Here is a 24482-nt window from a genome sequence, read left to right as displayed (position 1 = left end):
AATATGCATTCCTGCAGTCACGAAAGTTTTAAGTCAAAATTTGCCCTCAAGCAGTTTTGCAGACAGATGCAGTGCATTGTGCATATAGATTTTGCTGTGAGACCACATCTGTATCCGCATGCGTATTGACGCACAAAGGGGGGTTCGCAAGAATGAGGCAGCCGCAATTGAAGGAAGGAACAATTCAATGGGACGCGTGTGATTTTGAATCGGTGCTCCTTTTGTGTCAGGAGAAAATACCTGCTGGGCACCAGCTTTGAAAATGAATACCTCCGACGTCGTAACCACCACGCACGGGTTTCTACACCTGGCCATTATTAATGATAGTTCATCACTTTGTAACTCTGCCAAACCTCTGCCGAACATGATAAATAATTGATGGGCGCAGTGTGCATGCCTGCTGGAAGCCCCTTCAAGGCACAGCACTAATTGCGATTTCCCAGGGTTATACATTATTGTGTCTACTATGTGCAAAGCCCCAGATTTTAATCTTGCCGACATTTTTAATAATTTACGACTATATATATTTTTCCCCTTACAATAGTTTATTTACTTATTTCATTGAATATTTTTTTCTTTTGTGGGCAGCAGAATATATCTATTCTGACTACAACATTTTGCATTACCCTTCCAACATTCATTAAGCTTCATTTTTTTTGGACGGCAACATGTCAGGTCTCTGTTGTAAAAAAAAAAAATCTTGCCTCAAGTGTCGATAACCAGAATATAAATTCTCTAAATGCAAAAGTTGCAGCATTGATTTTTTTTTCTTTGTACTGCACGGCTGTCGAAACACATTCCTGCGGAGGGAGCTGGTAGGAACGTTGGGTTGCTCGGTCAATGGCCAGGGTCAACGGCGGCGTGGTGTATTCCGCAAATATGCCCGACTGTGAGGGTGGGCACAAGCCAGCGTGAGTAGGTTAAACGTTGAGTTTTATAAGGGCACCACAGGGTGACAAGCCCCTCCCCACCCAGCCCTACCCCACCCCCCACCCAGCCCCACCCTCCCCACCCAGCCCCTCCCAACCCAGCCCCTCCCCACCCAGCCCCACCCTCCCCACCCAGCCCCTCCTTGCACGACGGACGGACACAATAATCCCCTGTGGGCTGGTGTAACCAGGAGGTTCCTACCAGTACGAGTTTTCAGCTTGTACCGCTCGTTGTTCGGCACGATGTTCGATGATGTGTCGCTTCACGAGTTGGGAGCACGTGGAGTGAAGCATCGGACATCGTGCCAAACGACACACGGGTAAAACAGAAATATAGGGTGGTCCAAAAGACCCCGGCACGTAGGGTATTTTATTTTTCTTCTTGGTTCTTTCGGTAAAGTCACGTAGAAGAGAAGTAATAAAATAATAAAAATAAAACATAATAAAACAATTCTCACGACGTTTCGGCCACAACGCAAGTAGCCGTCCTCAGGTGAAAACCAGGTCTATTGAGGCGACAGCGTCTGAATGAAACAGCACCACGTGCTTGGAGCATGTATATAAGCTGGGTTGGAAGGGGGGGTGTTTTATTTATTTTAACATCGGCATTAAAATATATATAATTTGCTTATTCTTTTATCCATAATAGAGGTTTTATTGGGGTTGGATCGCGTTTAAATATAAACGTGTCGTTAAATCCGTCACCGCCCGATATAGCCAATCAGTAAGGTTTGTCACGTAATACAAAACATGCAAATTCGTTACTAGTACAGCACACTGGTGTGTTGGAAATAAACCCATAACATTTACAATTCGAGTACGATGTTTCGCCAGTAATTACAACTAGCACCATCAGGGGACAGCTATATTTGTGTAATCCTGTTATCCATTATTAATATATTTTCGTCTTATTCCTGTGGGATCACCTCAAATCGGTTGTTTACAGAACTCGACCAAGAACTGTGAATTAATAAAGATGGAACTCTGACTGACACCATGTGCCACACATGCATTAATGTTCGTGGAAGTCAGTTCAAATGTTTGTTAAAATAAATTGAACAACTCTGCGTAGTTATTTCGGTAAAGTCACGTAGAAGGGAAACAATAAAATAATAAAATATAAAACAATAACATTTTCTTGCTGTGGATTTCACACCTGATGATGATTGCTTGTGTTGCAGTCGAAACGTCGTGAGAATTTTATTGTTTTATATTTTTCTTATTTTATTGTTTCCCTTCTACATGACTTTACCGAAAGAACCAAGAATATGAATCCCTGCAGTCACGAAAGCTTTAAATCAAAATTTCTGCGTGACCTGTTCAAATATAGCAACCTATGTGTCCTCACTTTTGGAACACTATATAAGAGTTCATTGTATTGCTGCTGATACAGAGCTCTTGCTCTGTAAATGTCCAAGATATCCATGGCTTTTTTTACATCACTTGGAGGAAATAACGATACCAAGTTTAAGGCTATACTAATCTTATAACCTCAATGACAGAAACACACAAAAACACGTTTTGACTTAAAACATTCGTGACTGTAGGAATTCATATTCTTTGGTGCTTTCGGTAAAGTCACATAGATAGAAACAACCGCTAGTCGCTGTCCGTGGTGCTAACGTTAAGAAAAAACCGCCACTTTTTTAAAAAAAATTATTGATGTGGTTTTCACACCTGATGAGTATTGCTTGTGTTGCAATCGAAACGTCGTGAGAATTTTATTGTTTTATTTTTATTATTTTATTATTTCCCTTCTACGTGACTATACCGAAAGAACCAAGAATATGAATAATAAAAACACGTTTTACTTTGCAGTGAATTACTATATACGAGGACCTATTACATATTGAATAATCGATTCAATGCAACATCGAATCGATTCATTTATTCACATGAATTCTTCAGGCTCGTGATACACGCATCAAATGCGTATGCAAGAATCAATTCATGTAAATGTTGTGCACATGATGCGCTCATGTTACATTCGGGCAAATGGAGTGAACAACACTCTCCAAACGAAAGATGATACATCAAGTCACAGCTGATCAATGTATACACCCTACTCTGATGATTGTTGCCACAGTGGTGTCATGGGAAGCGCACTAGGCTAACTTACCTCACCTTATATACAGGAGGCTATGGGTTCTACCTCGACCCTGATGTCTGTATATTTGTAGTTGGCAGGTCTTTCTCCCCGTGGTCATGTGGATTTTTCTCCGGGTCCTCCGGTTTTTCCCTCCACATTTAGAATCAACGTGCGCTGAGAGTATTTAGCTGCTATGCATTTCAATATGATAAGCCACGTCGTTGGGCTATCATCTGTGGTCAGGTCACTTCTGAAAAAGAGCTACATAGCTCAGTGGACCTTACCTGGTTAAATAACAAAAATAGTTTGAATAGTTTCCCCCCCCCCAACCTCTGTCTACCCAGCAGTCTAAATGGGTTCAACAGAATTAGACAATTGGAAGGGTTCTTGCGGTGAGGCACTGCGTCGATAAATCCCACCTCTTCCCATACATTTGGCAAGCGTGGAAGAGTCGGCAAAAATACTCTCGTGATATTTTCGTCTGGTGTAGGGCCTTCCGCTACCGGTTGCACGAGCAGGTTTTGATTATTTAGGTTATTTTGGCTGCTATCAATTTGCACGTGATAAGCTACTTAGTTGAGTTATAATTTGCGTCCAGGCCACCTTTGAAATATAAGCTAATAGCTCCGTTGCACTTCACCGAGTAAAAAAAATCGTTTAGTTTTATTTGTGTGTTTGTTATGATTTGCTTACCTTTCCGATACTTTTCACTCCTATGGTATTTTGTATTGTTTGTTATTGCAACGTTCTGACCAACCCTAACTGGACATCCGTGAAAAATACCTTCATAGCTCATCGAATTCCTCCAGTATAAATACATATTATGATTTTTATGAAGTAATCGCAAGGGCTTCACCTTAACCTCTTGTTTTTTTTGACTGCACTAAATGCAGAGGTTGATTTCAACTCTTCCCGCGTTGCTTTGTAATCTGCCCACGTGCATATGGGGGCTTCATAACGGGCTGTTTTTGCCGTGTGCACAGGTGGTAGCAATAACCACAGAGCAGCGCGCAGCGATAAAGGGTGAGGCCTGATGTTTTGCAGCACTGGCAATGCATATGCGAGCGTCAGACAAGTCACGACTGTCCCATCATAGGAAGAAAAAAAATCGCAGCGAGCCTTCAAATAAAACGTTTGATCGTGAGTTGTATTTCAGCACACCTTGTAATGACCAACAAATGCTGTCGCCTTTGGTGGCAAAATGTTGTTGTCAAATAATAATAATAATGATGATGAGTTGTAGTCGGTTTTTTTTTCTGCAAGAATTGGAGGATTGTTTCGTCGTGTGATGGCAAACTCACGTGTAAATGTTTATGGTGAAACTGCTGCTCTGAATATTTAGTTGATGCATTTCGTTTATTTTAGTTTTCATTTCATAATTTGTTTGTGTTTTTTTGTATTCATCATTTCATTTGTTGTTTTTATTTGATTTATTATTGTTATCGCATTAATTTGACATTATGATTGCATTCAACAGTCAGACGATACGGTTGGAAACGTTCCAAGGCTGGTAATTATCCAACAACATTCGTTCGTAATTAACATTGAGCCATTTAAAAAATTATCTTTAAACGGACTCCACGATTGACAAATGCTCATGAAAAAACACAGTACCTTGAACGCTCGGCAGTAATTAATGTTGAGGAGGAGTTTCATTTATTTGATATATTATTGCAGAATGTGTGTGCAGACCGTAACTTGGAAGTCGAAAATTTCATTTGGTTCCGCATCATTCAAGTAAACCTTTTGAGACAACCGGTAATACGTTACAATTCAGAAAATAAAACAAGTTCATATTACGGCAGTGTTTTACGGACCCGTTAATTTATAATGAAATGCTACTGTCGTTTTTTGACAAAGGTGTCTCTTAAAAAGGGAATTTCTAGTTAATCACGGGAGGCTTTGAGGTAACAAACACATCCAGTGTGTGTGCGTGTGCAGTAGTGACTCCGATTCCCCTGCGTGGTTCAGCTCTCTGTGTTATATGGCATTCCCATTGCTCTTTGAACCCAAGTCCTCCACACCAACGGTGGATGTGCATTAGGTTAAATTATATTACTTTACATTCTGAGTTCATGGACTATTAACCTCGGTTTTCATCATAGTTCACAAAGGGTTTATGATACGGCGGCTATTGATTTAGTAATATAATCCACTGTTATTGTACTTTCTACAAGCCATTGCGTTCAAGTCAATAATTTACCTCATTACCTACTCCAAGCACTAACGCACTCACATACACGCGCACGTGTACACACCGTAGCCCCTACACGCACTCACGTAATGTATTAAATATACATGTCCAAGCATTCTTAAAACAAGTCAGATTATAATGGCATGCTTCAACCCGCAGTAGCTACATTCAACCTGAACCTATGTTCCCCTGATGTCCATCTATTGTTGCAAATTAATCAGTGGGAAATATGCAATAGCTTTTTGATAAGCAAAAACAATGAAATCTTGTCTGGGTGTAAATATTACAGCGTTGTGTGAGAATATTTTTGGTTCGTGATATGTGTTTCAGCGCAGAGGTTAGGATGCAATGAGTTGGTATTGTCTATCATGATAGAGTTATGAATTATAAAATGAAACCTGCTTCTCCACGAAGCATGCACCTGCATCACCAAGGACAGGGACTTGTATCATTACAGCTATGACCATGAACAAAATAAAGAAATAAATAGAAACCCATTCACATCGAATGTAAATCAGTCTCAATCACAAAATGGCCATATAGCAGTGATCTCAGCATGGTCTGCGGATCACACACGCTTGTCACTCTGCATCAGTAGAACCATTGGGATAGTGCGTCTTAACCGTTACTGCAGCCTTGCATCCCTTTGGGTCTCTCGTATTTTTTTTAATAAATACACAGCTTTGATGAAACAAAGTAGTGTACTTATGTGTCCGTGCTTAATTAGTGTTTAGATTATTTACCTTCTATAACATCTGGCCATGTCTCGCACTCCCATAAAGGGCACCTCGCACACCCAGGTTAAGAATCACTGCATTAGGACAACCCTGTTTTCAAATCACCACCGACATTTCACTAAACCGTGTGAATTAAAATAAGTATTTTACACCATGGTGCTATTCTGGTTGTTCATTGTCTCCCAGAATGCTTAGCTCTACAGGAAATACAAGATGGTTCCAGTGTGTAGCTTTGCATTGCCTTCTCTGCATGACATGTCTCTGGTTCTTGTAAAAAAAACAATCCACAACGGGCCAACTCACACTGGGCTAAGGATTAATGACCTTTATATTGAGCAAAAGAAGGGCAGGTAAAGCCCTCACTTTAATTGGTTCGGGTATAATGAAATATCGAGGCAAGTCTTGCCTCAAAGTTCTTGTCTCTTTGCTTTGTAAATGCAATCGCATATGCCTTGTGTATAGAACAACAACTGTATTTTCAAGCATACTCTAGTTATTGTTGATGATTGAACATGCTTTCTACATAATAACACACATCTTCCCATAGTCTAGGTTTATCAATTATGGTTTCTTTATATATTAATTTACCACTACAGCAAATTACAATTCTACACCTTCTTTCAACCTTTGTAGATCATAAAGGGCAATTTTATTTTAAATACATAAAAAATAGATGTTATCAGCACATATTTTAGATTTTATTTCGTTGAATGTTGCTAAAGTGAAATGGTTTTTCAGAAAATATATTTTTTAATAATATATTTCCGGAATGGTTTCACAGGAAAAAAAATCCTTAGAATCCAATTAAAAAAAGGCTTCATAAATGTTAAATGCGTGAAAGGATTTGTTTCCGAATGGTACACGTTAAGAACTCGTGATTTATGTTCTTTCTCAAAAAAATTCAGAATATCTTTGATGAAAAATACAAGAAAAACGAGCAGTAAAAGTGTTGCAATAAAATTGCTGAAAAATCCTTCCCGTGCCTGGCATTTTGAAAATTGCCTTTGACTTCTTCCTCTTTGGTTAAAGACAAGAATCATGAATCAAAGTAATGAATCTCCCCAAAGGTGGCGGAGGAGAGGAAAGTCGGCAGCCATTAAAGCTAGCTGTAGCCCTGAGCCAGATGCATATTTCATAAGACTCTCACACTCCTCTCCTGATCTGTACAGCCATGTCAGCTGCACTACGAGTTATACGAACATTGTAGGTGCCAAATGCACGCCATTGCTCTGCCACTCAGGCTTCTGAGTGGAAGGAGTGGTGGGGAAAGTGATTTTTAAGGCCACAGTATGCTGTACGTGTTGGGAGAATCAAAAGCCTTATTTTGGTTTTTGCATTTCTGCACTCATCCACAATTGGATACTTTCTTTGGAATTGCTGCGAGCATCAAACGATGCTCGCAGGTCTCGTCTTGTTTCCCCTCTTGCTCTCTGTAAGGTTAGACGATGCTTGCTGTCAACAAGAGCCTATTCCACACGACGTACTAACCCAGTCCTCTACTGTACAGTATTTGCTCTGCTTTACTCCTTTGCTGGTATGAATGTATGGTAAACTTCTTTCACACTGTACGTAATCGTTTAAGGCAGGGGTCGGCAACCTACGGCTCCGGAGCCGCATGCGGCTCTTTACGGGCTGCTTCTTGACGATATGTACGTATGTACATAGATGCATTGCGGCTCTTGAAATACTGAATTTTGTACCGAATTGGAATGAAATGGCTCTTCTTGTTATTTTGGTTGCCGACCCCTGGTTTAAGGGCACCAGGGGATGACCAGCCCCTCCCCACCCAGCCCCACCCCTCCCACCCCACACCCAGCCCCACCCTCCCCACCCAACCCCTCCCCACCCTCCCCACCCAGCCCCTCCCACCCTCCCCTCTCCACCCAGCCCCACCCCTCCCATTTTTGGATGCACGACGGACGGACAGAATAATCCCCTGTGGGTTGGTGTAACCAGGAGGTTCCTACCAGTAATAGGTTACTCGCATACTTGGGAAGCTGCCATCGTGTAACAGTCGGCATGCTGGACCAAGCAATCCAGAGGTCGCCATTGTTTTTAGTTTATCTCCTGGTGTGGCAGTTGAAACAACGGTGCGAGTTTATTAAAACCACTAAATCTCTGGCCACCCAGAAGTATAAATGGGTACAATCACAGCTAGTCGCTTGGCATGTTTGCGTGTAGCGGGGTGCGTACGAGCATCCCCATCTCTTGCAAGGCGTCTGGCCAGCATGGCAGAGCAGGCCTAAAACTCTCGAGCCGCTTTTTAAAACATCCCTCTAGTCGAGTCCCTTCTGCCAGCAGTGGCCTGAGCAAGCAATTGCAGGACTGCACCTTTACCACCTTTGACGAACGTGCTAGTGGTAATTATTTGTCTAGGCCACACATTTAGTGATGGTAGGTATCGCTGACAGCCATAATATTTCCTATTGAATTCCAAATGTCATAACTTTGTATGAAGCCCGCGATTGGTCAGTTAATTTAATGTGGTATGTAAAGGCATTAAAACTTGGAGAAATGAGACAGTTTAAATGCATGGCGTGCTAAATTGACTCAGTCAACATCTAACGTTTTGTGTTATCTGCTAGTTCATGACCCGTAGGCTAGGAATAACCCTGAAAAGACTAATATGCTATTAGCAGTTTGAAAAAAATATGAATTACTCATTTAGAAATCATTTTGGGGACAATGTTTTATCCTTAAGCAATGAATCATTTATTGAATGGTGGTTGTCGTTCCTTAACTTTTAAACGTGGTAAGAAGGCAGAGCAAGAGAAAAATGAGGGGGAAATATAAATGATGCTGTCTCTACTGCTGAAACAATTAAAAAGCTATGTTTACATGCGCTCAATCTGCTCTTCAACACCTTTGGTCTCTTTTTTTCATATGACCAAGTCTCTTCATAATACATTATTCATCGAGGTTTGCTGTGAATGGCACATTCTTGGGCAGTTTTGCTATCTTGGGGCGCCATAGTGGCGAGATGTTAACAATCTCGCCTTGTATACAGGAGATCGTGAGTGGTTTTATCACAACCCTGACGCCTGTATATTTGCTTACATATTCTCCCGTGGTCTCATGGATTTTTTTCCGGGTCCTCCGGTTTTTCCCTTCACATTTATAAACAACATGTTTTTAGAATATTTCGCTGCTATATAAAAAAAACAATTGATTTGCCACTTCGTTGAGCTATCATTTGTGGTCAGGTCATTTTTTGAAAAATATCTCAGTGGGCCTTGCCGGTTAAAATATGAAAATAATTAGTTAGATAGTATTTAAATAGTTCTGCACCTGCAGTTTCATTGGTAGTGGTACTGCTGATGTATGCTCCGTGGTCCAATACATAGAATCAATGGCGGAGCCAGGATTTTCAGGGAGGAGGTCAACCCCTCCAGCAATGAAAAATGATAGTTGTTAGTAAGTAAGGACTTGTCCCTTGCTTTTTATTCGACGCGTGTGCGGCGATGGCGCAGCCATCGATCGAGGATCGAATTCGAACCGTGTGTGATCGGCATCACGCTTGCTGAAAGTATGCCTTCAGGGAAGTCGTGTACTGCGCATAATTCTGAGTCACTTATAACTGCTTTTCCGTTACTCATTGCCAATTATGGACTCAGACTGTTGTCCTATCATCTCATAGAGTCCCTGGCACGTAATAATATGCTGCACAGTGGCAGTGGGGGTCGCAAAATGTCGATTTATTACTAATAAACCCCAATGATCCGACCGAAATTAGGGATTTCGATCAGATCATTGGGGGGGGCACGTGCCACCCGCCCCCACTGGTTCCACCAGTGCATATAATTAATACATACAGGTCAGCTTATATTAAGCCTAGTGTTCTTGACATTGTCATTCTGTTCATCAAATATAAATATCAATTTTTATAGTGATTTTTGAAATGTCATCATTTGTACTCAGCGCTAAAAAAAAATCTGTAATATATTAATATTCCAGTTATTGTAAAAATGTGTATGCTGTTAATTGATGTGAATGATTTTCACACACTTCACGTTGCAAACGTACACTTTGTCTAACCTTCATGAGTACAATAATAATATTTCCTTACACGTGCAAGCGCATTGAGGGACTAACTTCACTGTAACCGATGAGTTACATCATACAACAAGGTCGAAATGCGTTGATTAATTTGGAATTGAACCACGGTTCTCGTCTTTTGTGCTCATAGCACAGCGAAGAGAAATGAATTTGAATTGTGGAAATGCAGAGACGACTGAGAATCGCCTGGAAATTGTTTCTGTGGTGACAGCACTGTTCTGTAAAAAAAATGTATATCCAGTGTGTTACTGGAAATATATTTCCTGTTCCATCATTGAAATGTTTTACCCATTTCTGTCTGGTTTTCTGTTCATAACTGCAGTTATTTTCGCGCTTATGCAGCCATCTGGAACACACTTCCTTCCGATATTAGGAAGCCATTGTAGCTCTGGATTGTTAAATCATCTAGATTGAAAACGAATTTCTTTTTAAATGCTTTTTGTGTTTCTCCCGTGCCTCCTATTAGCACGGTTGGCTACGTACGGTGCGAAAGAACATCGACATACATACAACAGATTATTTTATTAAATTTGCACAACTCTAAATAACAATTTTGTGATTCACATTTCAAATGTGAAGCAATTTAAAATTGTGAATAAGTTCACATTAAATTATATTTTCTCCAGTCACATTTTAAACACAGCGTGGATATTCAATTTATTATTTCGTACATGAAATAGTGCAATTAATTTCACTTGTATTTTTTTTTTCTTGTTACAACCAAATGTTAATTACACTTTTGAGAAATCACAGCCTGAAGGACAGAAAAGTTATGTTATTAATGCATGCATGCATACCAGTGTTAATTAAACAGCAAGATTTGATTTGAAATAATGAGTTTTTATTTGTTGCTGAAACAATTTTTGTAAATGTGCCTTCAAGGTATGTGCTAATTTACAATGTAATTGACCCGTTTTTGTTTTAATTAAAACGTTCTCTTGGGTATGCACAACATTAATTTTTCAAGCACAAGATACCGAAATATAAATGTACGAAAGCTGAATTAATATTGTTAGCACACGATAATATTTACAACATAAAATCTTCGTGATTGGAACAACTTTTTTTGGTCAATGACTTAAAAAAATATACCAATTTGAGTGTGTGTGCATGGGGAGCAGTGGTGTAGCGGTTAGCGCTACAAACCAGGCTACGCGAGTTCTATTCACGCTCACGGCCAACACCAGTGACGATTATCTGAACCAGTCCTGGGCCTTCCCTAGGTCGACTCAGTAACAAATGAGTACCTGATGCAGTTTGTAAACATCGCCACGAGGGAGACAACGGCGGTTGGGCGTGGTTCTGGCCACCCACCTCCCATGTGCCGCATCGGCCATTATAGGTGCTCGCTAACAGCACTTGACCTAACAGTCTGTTAAGGCTAAATGGGGTGTCTTTGTCTTGTGTGTGCACTTCCATTGAAGTATATCATCATTATTTAGACTGAGTTTGTTTACGGCGATCAAATGAACGCTGTCTCGTTGTCTCTGCATCCCAGAAAAGCTCGTGTGTGTGCGATTGCGTGTGTTGATCAGAAATAAGCATGGACATCTCAAGGCATTTTCCATTAGCAGCGGATGGGAGACGTGTCTTGGATGATAAAGAGACTGCATATAGTCGACTTTGCAACTATTACTCTTTTTATTGTTGAAAATACACTTTTTTATATCAAATACTAAAATAATAAGATTTTGGTATTGGAAGAAATAAGCACATTCTCATTGTTTATTTGTACCAATATTTTTCTTTCACATGTCACATGACCCAGAACGTATTTATTTTATAAAATCTTAATGACTTTAAGATTGTTACTTGCGTTTGGGTGTTGGGCAACATTTTATAATGCAGTATGGTGAAATACTAAATTAACTATATATAATAATGATCTACATATCATATATTTGGAGCACATGTAGAATGTCAGTAGGCTATTTAATAGTCTTAAACTACTTAATATGTTTGTGGATATACAGAACAGACTGACATGAGTTTACTTATTGACTCATAATGTTCCACAACTGCACATTATTATTTTTGAATTAAATTTGATCGAGTGCTCTTACCAAAAATATCTGGCATTGTTAAACAACCACTGCTGGTTTAGTTGTGAAGTCTTACTCTGCTGATGAAACCCTAAAGGGTGAAACTGCTCCACAATTTTCTCACTTAACCAAATGCTGCTGGTTTAGTTTAAAGCGCCAATAGGCATTTAAGCAATGCTCTCATCATCAGCAATGACCTATATCCACTTTATGTGCTCTTAATTGAAATGTCACCTATGATCTATTTTTTTTCCTTTGAAAGCAGTGCTATTGACGAATGTGTGGAGCATGTGTTATCCACTGCTGGATGACGGCCTCCCCAAGTTTGTCAGCCTTCGTGATCCGCGATGCACCGATCCATCGAGCTCCATCTGTAAACTCACCGACGTCATCACTGCCCCTGCCTGGTGGTGTCCCCTTTTTGGGAGCGTTCCTCTTTGTGCTACCATTCGGTATTTTTATCGCAGGCATTGTCCACCTCCATGCAACATTTTGTCATTTGAACCTTATGGCGGTACCCCGACTCTTGCATGATGTCCACGATGCAGTCAATTTTAGTCTGTTGACGGCCGGCGATGCGGCAATCGACTCGTCTTGACGAGCTGTACACTCACGATGCACCACTGCGGTGCGTACCGCGAGCGTTCAGGGTTTCGGCGCAATCGTCCTCGCTGCGTTTCGACATCGCGGAGTGGCACCGATTTCGGATTGATTGGTACCCCAGTCGCGGAGTTAAGTCCACCCCTGGGGAAAAATAGTGTCCCAGAAATAACATATTTAATTACCTCGCCCAATTTGTATTATTTGGTACCCCAGGGTACTGCCATACGGATTATTTGTTCCTATCCATGAACCCGCCTCGATGCCTCCAAAGCGCTGGATTAGGGGCGTGTACATCCACCTGGGTTGTAGTTAATGAGCACTTTGGATTACTGCATCAATAACAACTGAGTCATGTCTTTTCAAAGACTACATAGATAGGCAGAAAAGGTATTTTATATTTGTAAAACATTTTCTTTCCAGAATCCGATGTATGTGATCATTGGTAAAAACCCCTTTCCAAATCCGGCTTGCTCACGTGGTTATTTGGCCTCTAATTTGCCCAAACACGTTCCCAATATTCTCTGTGAGCAACTCACATAAATAAGACAGGAGGGTAATTAATGGAGCTGTGTTTCTTAAGCTTAGTTTGTCTCTCTTTTATACTTTTTTACAATACCATATTGATTCTTGAAGAAAATACTGTACTTTAGTTTAATCAAACTGGATATAAAAAATATACAATTCTCAAATATGATACACTAGACCTTTTCCCGTCCAAGGACCGGGTGTATTGCAGTAAATCTGAAACTTGCAAGCGAAAAGCAGACCGCAACGTGTACTCATTGCATAATTTCGTGTGCCAATGTGTAAGGTCGCGGTGACACAGACCTATTTCATTTTAAGGTTATGATCCCTTGTTCATCACGACGTCCTTTTTACTTTGATATCTCAACAGCGTCACGGAGATCGCGTGACGTGAGGTTTCTGCCTTTGTAGTGAGGCTTGTGAGTTGACGCCGAGGAGGGGGGAGGAGGCGCCTCGCCCCCCCCCTTGTGGAGTGACGTCACCCGCTAATTATTATTAATGGAGGGGGTGGTGTCCGTTTTGAAGACCTCACCTCTTCATAATTATTAATGTGGGGGGCTGTTGGATGTGGAGTGACGTCACACGCTCATGGTTATTAATGAGGGGGGGGAGCATGTGGAGGACGTCACCCGCTCATGAGTATTAATGAGGAGGGCTGGCCAACGTGAAATAACATCACGCGCGGGACACACAGACATTCTTGGCTCATTATAGTAGTAAATGGAGATTCAAATTGACATGCGTCCGCTTATTTAAGAGGTATAGTCTAATGAAAAAACATACGCGCTTACACATTTCACTTGTCTCCTATATCTCGGTAAACATCGATTTGCCGTTTCTTTTCTCAAAGATGTCAGCGATCATGGCCTCCCAACGTAGCTCTGTCCATGATTGAAATGACCCTCCTCATGCGTGTAGTGTGCTATGAAAGTGGTTATATATATATACGAAAAATCTTCCCCCTTATCAGTGCTGTCTAACATGCACACGTTACACGCTTCTTGTTTTGACGGGGTTCAACGGAGAGATGCAGGACACAAATGGTGGGGCTTGACCATTGCTGCATTCGTGTCTGGAAATGGCCGCGTAATGCAAAACGCACGTGGCACGCACCTCAGTCCATGAAACGATCACGAAGTCTTCACTGAAAGAGACACACCGATATTGAAGTGCACATGCCGCCAGGTTGCTAGTAAGTGGAAGTTTCCTGCTCTGAAGGTGCTGCAGGTTGTTGACGACTTTTACGCAACTATTTCTTCTGGTGACGCGGTCTTGCAGAGGTGGGGCGAGTGCGCGAACCCTTTCGAATGTCATCGCAATGGGAAAGGGTTCAAAGAGCGTATGCATGTATGTTATGTATGTCGCACCGTACGTAACCAACCGCGCTAATCGTAGGTTGTGGGGGAAGAACGACAACCTAATTTCGGAAGGAAGAGAGTTCCAGGCAGCCACAGAAGTCCATCTGAAAGCGCGCGACGCGGTGACCGCCTTTGTTCGATGGCCAGCCAAAAAGCCGTTGCTGCGAGGGTGTCCGGAAAAGGGGCCGTCCATAAATGACGTCACGCACCTAGGGGGAGGGGTCAGACTTTTGTGACGATGTGTGACGAGGGGGTGGGGTTTGAGAAATGTGACGTCACGTAAAAATGCGCAAATTTAAATAATTATAGACAACACGTTCTACTTAATTAAGTAGACGTTTTAATAAATGTTTTCTCCTACAACATCAGTGCAGCGCCACATTAAATACTCACTACAATGACAATAGTTTAAAGCGATTTGAAGCATTTTTTATTTTTGGGGGGGGGGGGGCAGAGCTTTGTGACGTCATATTTGAGGGGGGGGGGTCTGACTTTTTGTGACGCCGTGTGACGAGGGGGGGGGGATCAAAAATAGTCCAAAATCGCGTGACGTCATTTATGGACGGCCCCAAACCTACTAGTTCGTGGAAGTGTCCCAATCTTGAAGGTGCTGCAGGCTACTCGAGACATTCACGCCGCTGGTATTTCTTCTTCTGCGAGTATGTGGTCTTTGCGGCCGAGGTGGTGGTGATGGGGGGGGGAGAGAGTGCAACTCAAATGATGCGCGCCGTGTCTCTCCACGCTGTCTGCCGCCCCCGCAGGAGACCGCTATCGCATCTCGTCCACGGGAGCCCTCTACGTGTCGGACGTGCAGACGGAGGATGGCCTCTCAAGCTACCGCTGCTCGACCCGCCACCGCTACACGAGCGAGACGCGGCAGAGCAACAGCGGCAGGCTGACCGTCACCGGTACCAGAAGCCGGCTCGTGCCACCCCTAGGGCGACCCGGGGCATCCATCCACGCGTGCGCATCATCTGTTTATATTCTTAGGTTTTTTTCGGTAAAGTCACGTAGGTAAAAAAATTAAATTTATATTAATAAAAGTAAAATAAACAGCGTGCTTCAGCCGCACCGAACCTCATAAAAATAATATTCAGGGCCTACCTTGGCTCCTCCCACCCTCAACCAGTATATATACAAGGACTGTTTTCTTGGAATTTCTCTTACTTGATACAGCTATCGTGCTGTGACGGTTCCACCTGAAGACGGACGCTTGTGTTGCCTCCGAAACGTCGTGATTTTTATTTTATTTTACTTTTATTAATTTAATTTTTTACCTACGTGACTTTACCGAAAAAAACCTAAGAATATGAATCCTTGCAGTCACGAAAGCTTCAAATCTAGAATCATCTGTTTAATCTCTCCGTTCCCGTCCATCCCATCCGCAGGCATTCTCTGTTTTGTCCGTTCAGCTAAGGCAGCTAATGACGCACCCATTCATCTGTCTGTGAAGTTAACCAGATTTCAGATATGTCGTGGTTTGCGTTGCTCATTGCTCCCTCCATTAATCCATCCACACGCTCGCATCATATTTTGAATCTCTCCATTCTCGTCCATTCCATCCGTAGGCATTCTCTCTGTTTTGTCCATTCAGCTAAAAGAGCTAATGACCCACCCATTCATCTGGCTGTGTAAAGTTAACCAGATATGTCGTGGTTTGCGTTGCTCATTGCTCCGGTTATGATATAAATAATACTCTCTAATGTCCACTACAAAAAATATACCTTTCACGTTGATTATGTATTCGTGCTGCTGGGTAAATCTCAAACTCCTTTGCACGTATGAATGCATGCTGTTATAAAAGTGTTATCACATGTCTGAAAGTGAATCTGAGGTGGAACAGCTGGATAATAATCTCGGTAGAAACACTAATTTAACACATTCCTGCGGAGGGAGCTGGTAGGAACGTTGGGTTGCTCGGTCAATGGCCAGGGTCAATGGCGGCGTGGTGTATTCCGCAAATATGGCACCACGGGGTGACCAGCCCCTCCCCACCCAGTCCCACTCCTCCCACCCCCACCCTCTCCACCCAGCCCCTCCCCACCCATCCCCTCCCTCCCCACCCAGCTCCTCCCTGCACGACGGACACAATAATTTCCTGTGGGCTGGTGTAACCAGGAGGTTTCTACCAGTATGAAATACTGTGTAGTCCCAGAATGACTAAATATAAATATGTGCATTTCTCACAGTGTACGCACTTTAATTATCCTCACGTTTAATTACTGAGATGTAAGATTAATATTTTTTAAATTAAAATACACTTCTAATTATGGAGTAATTATGATTTACTAGGTAATAATTGGAACATTTGATCATGTATTTCTATATTCTTAGGTTAAAATGATTATGTTATTACATCCCACAGTACGTTTTTTTAATTCACTAGAAACAAACAAGATTCAAATGAAAAAACCAAACGGGCAACTGAGAATTCGAACGTTCAAGGCAAAAAAAACACCACCACACCATTATATGTTCGTGGAGTAATTTTAGTCGTTAGAATTATGCATTTGTAATACATATGTAAACGTGTACCCCCTATTTATCCTGCGTTGAAGGTCATTTTGTCACAGTATTTTATTGGCCTGTTACGGCACCGTTCTTACTAATTACCTCGAGGCAACACGAAAAAAACCGCATGCATGTGGATATTACATTATCCCTCGCGAGTGAGGATGTACTCCTCAGGTGAATCTCAGTTTGCCAACATTCATATTTGAACATTTCCCTATTTATAACTGTGATTAGCCGTTCATGGTGGGGGTCACGGACGTGCGGGGGATACACGCTGACATCGTGGAGAATTGCATGGCCTGGGAAGGCTTGATTAACGTGAGCTCTTCATCAGCACTTCCTTGAACGATCGTGTAGAGGTGGTGGGGGGGGGGGGTGATGTGAAAGGTGATAGATTAAATGAGGCTATCCAAGAGAGTGTAGATGAATGAAAATTGACAAAACTTGAGAAGTTGCGAGCGTTTAGAATGAGAGGGCAGACGGTGAATAAGATGGGTCGTGGAGATCGTCTACAGAGACGTTATGTCTAAAGAAAAAGTGACATCACATTTATCCCTCTATTTAAGACCGAAACAGGAGGATTTTTCCACAACACTGGCTGTCGCCTGATGATACTCGTTGTAATTAACGGCGGAACATCTTACACGAATTGTAATTGTTGTGGTTTTACTCAACACACCGGTGTGCTGTACTAGTAACGAATTGGCATATATTGTTTACGTGACAAACCTTTACCAGTTGGCTGTATCGGGCGTTTGCGAGTTTTAATGACACATTTATCTATTTACGCGATCTAACTCCAAAAATCTCTATTATGGATGATATTGGTCGCGAAAGCCTACGTGTTAAACTGCCTGCCTTGTCTATGAAGAAAGGACATTTTAATCAACATCATATACTTATTCTGTTATAAGGCGGTGTTATTATTCATGCATTTTTTTAAATTTAATTTTGTGCACATTTTTACTTAACTGTACATCCACCATCTCACCTACACGTGCAAAACATTTTTCAACAATTGGAGGTATATAATTGTTTACTGTGGGCCTACGACGTCAGCAGAGGGCAGTGGAGCAACATTCATTGTTGGACTATACTGTGCTCCATTGTCTATGCTCCCTACCTTCAACCAACCCACACTGACCACTTTGAAAAAGTATGGTCAAATAACCCCCATAATGAGGGCATCCATAGGGACGTACGCCCTCATCCAGCAGTGCATTGACAACAGTGACTGGGCACCACGGTGGTGAGATGTTAACTACCTCACCTGATATACAGGAGGTCGTGAGTTCGATCCCGACCCTGGCGCCTGTATATGTGGAGTTTATATGTTCTCCCCGTGGTCGCATGGATGTTTTTTCTGGGTCCTCTGGTTTTCCCCTCCATGATTAGAATCAACGTGTGTTTAGATTATTTGGCTGCTATAAATTTGCCCATGATAAACCATTTCGTTGACCTATCATTTGTGGCCAGGTTGCTTCTGAAAAAGAGCTATATAGCTCAGTGGGCCTTACCTATTAAAATAAAAATAGTTTCGTTTCAGTTTATAGTTTGTCCAAAGGGACAGCCCACCATTGCCGCGGCCGGCTTCGTTTACCGGCAACGCGACACCGTGCCAAAACCCGCCCGTTCTCCGTCCCCTCTTCGCCGCCAGAGTTGGTGAACTCTGCGCCGTCGATTCTGGACGGCTTCTCGTCGCACGTGGTGGCGGCGTCGGGTTCGCGCTCCGAGCTGGCGTGCACTGCCGCGGGCCACCCGGCGCCACGTTCCCGCTGGCTCCGCGACGGCGTGCCGCTGCCTCCCGACCGGCGGCGGGGCGCGGGCGGCTCGGGCCTCGTCATCACCGACACGACAGTGGAGGACTCGGGGGCCTACGTCTGCGAGGTGTGGAACAGCTTCGGGGTGGCGGCCGTCAGCGGGAGGCTCACCATCAAAGGTGAAGGGTTCACCCCACCCACTCGCCGGATTAAGTGCGGATGAGTGAGATCGTTGTCGTGTAGCACCGTCGGCGTCATCAGCAGAATCGTTATCAGCGGCAGCAGCGTCATAATCATCAGCGGGAGCATCGGCAGCAGCATTAGCAGAATCGTAATCAGCGGCAACATCGTCATCATCAGCGGCAGCATCGTCAGCATCATTAGCAGAATCATCAACAGCAGGATCTTTATCATCAGTGGCAGCATGATCATCATCCTTAACAGCATCGTTATCAGCAGCAGCATCCTCATCAGCAGGATCATCAGCAGCAGTAACATTATCTCCAGCATTGCCATTATCTCCAGCATTGGCATCATCATCATTATAAACCATCATGGATGGACACGATATGCATGCCCATGCCAAAACCCACCCTCAGTTGCATTATTTTGACATGTGGTCGCAAATCCAAATTGTGTTATATCGTATTGTATCATCAATCATCACAATTATTGTGAATTATTAATCATACAATATAAAACCATCATGCTATTTATTGTCCGTATCATTGCCAACATAAACCATTCCTATGGTGAGCAATCTAATGACATACCGATTGTATTATGAACCACTTTTGAGTGAAGATACTGGCTTATAATTGCCTCCTGTTGGAATTGCTGTTGCAATTATTCATTATTTCATTATTTTGATGGTATCTCATGAGATTCAGAGATTGGGGTTTGAGTCACATCACCGCTAAACCACAGGGCACCACGGTGGTGGGATGTTAACTACCTCGCCTGGTATACAGGAGTGCGTTGGTTCGATCCCGATCCTCATGCCTGTATATTTGTTTTTTTCTCCAGGCCCTCCAGTTTTGTTCCTCCACGTTCATAAACACGCGTTTAAGAGTATTTAGCTGCTATAAATGTCCACATGATAAGCCACTTCATTCAAATATCATTTGTGGCCAGGTCGCTTTTGAAAAATAACTATATAGTTCAGTGGGCCTTATCTGCTAAAATACAAATAATTAAAAAAAATATATTACAACGTTAAATTATTAGTTAATACCACTCGGATATCTAAGTGATAACAGTATTTTTTATTTACCCCAGAATTTGACCATCACAGAGCTCCCTCCATAACAATATAACAGCAAATATAGTAAATAAAAAAAGCAATTTGTTGTTGTCGTTTAGGCTCATGGGACTTCATCAACATGAGTTTAAGGCTTTTCGTAAACTGCGCGCGAATTTATCATTCGTCACACTTTGCTTTTGGATGATATTCAAAGAGTTTTTTTTTAACGTTCACGTTACGGGCCACCGACCTCGGCACCTCCCGGTTGTTTTGCACGCTCGCCGCTTTAGCCCCCGTGGTGGTGAGGGTGGATCCACACCGTCTCAAGACCACTCTGAGCGGCACGGCGGAGTTCTCCTGCGAGGTGTCGGGAGCGGCGGGCGACGGCATGGTCACGTGGTTCCACAACGGCGACCCGCCGACCCCTACGGCCAGCGTCTCGGGGGCCCAGGGCGAGCGGCTGTCGGTGCACGCGGCTGGCAGGAGTGACGGCGGGGCGTACCAGTGCGTGGCGCGGGGCGAGGGGGGAGACACCGCCCAGGACTTCTCCATCCTCATGCTGGAGGGTGCGTTGCCCCACGCAGCCGATTTGCTTCGTCGATACTCGGTGCATTTATTGATTTGAATGTTAAGCCACAGGTAATCGATTGAACCCCCCCCCACCACCCCTTCCTCGCCTTAAAGGAGAAGGGGTGGTGGAGTATGGGGGGGGGGGGCTTTTACTGCAGTGTGTCTTCTTCAATGGTTCTGGTAAACACTTGAGCATATAAAAGGAATAATTCAAACTTGCCATTTAAGAAACTGGTCAAACATCCAATTATGCAGGAACATCCTTGAAAGGAAAGAGTACAACAATTACCAAAGTGGTTTCTTTCTCAAATGAATATTGAGATGGAGCTTGTATCTTGCTCTTGGCCCCAAAGTGGTTGCTTATTATAATAGATTTTTTACCCTTTTATCTGGCAACAAAACTGACACCTTTTATACAAGGAGTCATGTTTGCATTGTCCACAATACCTGCTGTCGTAATGCAAACAAAAAAGACAACTCTGATAATGTATGCACTGTCCTTGAAATAGATTGGTCCACACCCGAGACAGCTTTTCTTAGAGCCTAGTCTCACATTGTTTTGGACCAGATGACGCCAAAAAAAAAGGTGTCAGTTTTTTTGCCAGATAAAAGGGTAAAAAGCCAATTATCATATTTTGCTACTGGAAAAGGAGGTTCCAATGGTGGTTGCTTATTTTAACGACCCCGCAGGGATGATGGGCTGAGTCAACACCCATACCAATAAGTAGTTGTTTGAGCTCGCATCCTTCCGATTGTGAGGCACTCTCTTTGCCACCTCGATGGTTTAGGAGAGGACTGACCCTGGTTGAGGCTTGTCTCGACAAGTAAAGAATATTGCTGTCTCGTTTCATCTCTCACGGTTTTTTCCAACGGTTCAAATGAAATGTCCGATGAAAGTTTTCCCCGCCAAAAAAATTCCACACGCACTCTGTGACCCCTTGAGAATCAAGCGACTATGCCTAATGGTTTTAATTTTTAAAAAATGTTACGTTACCAGAGGGGTAGGCACTGCAAGATGAAGTCAGTTCTTATTAGTGGGTGGTGCGTACGGCGTCGCGATCTGCTTTGGGCTATGAAAATGCCTCCTGACACATGCTGATTTGCATACAATGGGCAGCCACGCATTTCCAGTCGCCGTCCTATTTGCTCACTTAGCAAGGGCATATAAAAAAAAACCAACCCCTGTGCCATCACAGCAGGTCACCACGGCTTGCTGATGATGCCGGGTCAGTGCTGATGCAGAACACTGCAAATTGTTCGTGGTATATTTAGTTACCGAGTGAAGAAATTAATTACTCGAGTAAAAAAAAGGTCATGTTGTTTATTTATATATATAATTACTTTCATTACAATTTACATTAATGTGACGCGCGGAGTTGGAGTCGCACACAAATGTGACACTTGCTGTTTTGTTAAGGTAAATTGGTTTTTAACTTCATGACAAGTTTGGCTCCCTCTGTCTACATGGTCATGGCCATCATCGTCCGGTCACCAATCACTGACTCATCAAAGTTAAACACCTTCTCAAGAATGAGCGCACTGTGGGACAGTCAACATCACCCGGCAGAGAGATTGGCCTCCACCAAGAGAATGTGTAATTTCCACGACTCGCTTCGATAAGCCATGCCCTACACTCACCGGAGCTGGGTCAGTGCTGATGCTCGGTACAGCTCACTTCAAATTGTTTCTTAATTTTTCCACTCCTTCACTTTCCTCCCGTCTCATCACCCACTCATCCCCAACATCTTGTCCAGGATTATTCCTTCTCCTCACAGTCCTCCCCCTCCATCTTCCTGCCGCTCATCTTGAGCCCGTGCCCTCTTTGTCCGTCTTGGGGACTTCTGTCGTCATTGTGCAAATGAACCTTATGGCGGGACCCGGGGTCCCATAAGCCCCCAGCTCTCGCATAAACTGCGTTGCGACATCGTTTTATGTCTGTTGAAGGCGAACGACACGGCAATCGATTCCTCTCGACGAGCTCTACACGATGCGCTAATCAAAGTTTAAAGTTTTGTGTCTTCTGCGCATTCGTCCTCGCTGCTGCGGCTTGGACACGACACGACAACAGAATCATCCGCGCCAGGCGGGTCGCGGCGTTTATGTGCGCGGTGGGACGGAGTCGGCAAAAATCAATTAGTTAATTACGATTTTGACTTCCGTTTATTCGGGACCCCGGGGTCAACGACATAAGGTTCAACTGGCTACTCTCCTTCCCGTGGTGTGCCATGTGTTTAACACGTTTTATACGTAGAATCTGGCGTAGAGTACTGCCTATGACGTATGGATAATAAACGTGCGTACTAATGGCGATGGAAAGTGTGCAAAGCATGGAGAGACGCATGCTTGAAAAGACACACTGCGAGACATGAACAGAAACACGTGGCTTAGAGAACATACGCTAGTTAGAAAGCATGTTGAATGTTAACAAATAATAGTAAACTTGGACGGGATACGTCAACAATAGAGGGGGGTTATTGAGACTCGTTACGGAGTGGAAGCCAAAGGATGACACACGCCCCAAAAGCACGTCAGCATGGGGATAGAGGATTGAAATCAGCTCGTGTGCAGGCACTAGATGGATTGTTATATTGAAAGACCCTGAGGGAAGGTGATGGCTTGGGGAGGCATTCATGCATAGGCAATGGCCTCCCATAGCTGATAATGTTGAAATATAGATAATGTGGAGTTTGCATGCTCTCCCCGTGGTCGCGTGGATTTTTCTCCGGGTCCTCCAGTTTTTTCCATTTCGAAACATGAGTTTAGAGTATTTGTCTGCTGTCAATTTCCACACGATAAGCCACTTCGTTGGGTGATCACTTGTGGCCAAGTCGCCTCTAACAAAGAGCTATACAGCTCAGTGGGCCTTCCCTGGAAAAATAAAAAATAAAGTTTTAGTTTAGCACGGTTGTCTACGTACGGCGCGCAAGAAGTCCAAGACACACAAATGGACAAATCGATATTCACAATGCACGGGATTCATCTTCTTGGTTCTTTCGGTAAAGTCACGTAGAAGGGAAGTAATAAAATAATAAAAATAAAAACATAATAAAATAATTCTCACCACGTTTCGGCCACAATGCAAGCGGCCGTCCTCAGGTGAAGACCAGGTCTGTCGGAGCGACAGCGTCATTCAGGGGAGACAGCGTCATTCAGACGCTGTCTCCCCGACAGACCTGGTTTTCACCTGAGGACGGCTGCTTGCGTTGTGGCCGAAACGTCGTGAGAATTATTTTATTATGTTTTATTTTTATTATTTTATTACTTCCCTTCTACGTGACTTTACCGAAAGAACCAAGAAGATGAATCCCTGCAGTCACGAAAGCTTTACATCGAAATTTAATGCACGGGATGTACGTTCACAATCGCCGTTGTGTTTTTTTTTCCCCCACGCCGCAGACGGTAGCCCGAAGATCGCCTCGTCGTTCAGCGAGCGCGTCGTGAGCCCCGGGGAGCCCTTCTCGCTGCAGTGCGTCGTGCGCGGCTCTCCGCCCCCCACCATCGCCTGGACCCTCGACGGCGAGCCGGCCCTCTCGCGCGACGCTCCCCATCGCCGCGGAAACCACATCGTCACCCCCGGTGACGGCGCGGGGCCTGCGGCGGCGGCGGCTGCAGGGGCAGGGTCAGAAGCGAGAGTGGCAGAAGCGGGAGAAGGTGGAGGAGAAGTTGGAGGTGCCGTGGTGACCGGCTATCTGAACGTGACTGGCGCGCGCGTGACGGACGGCGGGGTGTACCGCTGCCAGGCCGGCAACGTCGCGGGCCAGGCCGAGTACCAGGCACGCATAAACGTAAGAGGTGCTTAACGGCTATTTCTGTTCTCACACACGCACACGGGGGTGCGTGCACGCTCGCTGCAGTGAAACGT

The 24482-nt window shown here is 43.6% G+C and overlaps 1 protein-coding gene across 1 annotated transcript in view; it reads left to right on the top strand.

Moving 5' to 3' along the window:
* The window catches only part of LOC144942888 (cell adhesion molecule DSCAM-like), a 196714-nt gene that overhangs the window by 88855 nt on the left and 83377 nt on the right, over positions 1–24482 (top strand). The window contains 4 exon segments of the mRNA XM_078869889.1: positions 15295–15441; positions 18705–18986; positions 20341–20616; positions 24017–24412. Of these exon segments, the coding sequence (XP_078726015.1) occupies positions 15295–15441; positions 18705–18986; positions 20341–20616; positions 24017–24412 (1101 nt within the window).

The sequence above is a fragment of the Lampetra fluviatilis genome, chromosome 29, assembly GCF_964198595.1.
Source record: "Lampetra fluviatilis chromosome 29, kcLamFluv1.1, whole genome shotgun sequence".
NCBI lineage: Eukaryota > Metazoa > Chordata > Hyperoartia > Petromyzontiformes > Petromyzontidae > Lampetra > Lampetra fluviatilis.
This window is presented reverse-complemented; position numbering and strand designations above follow the sequence as displayed.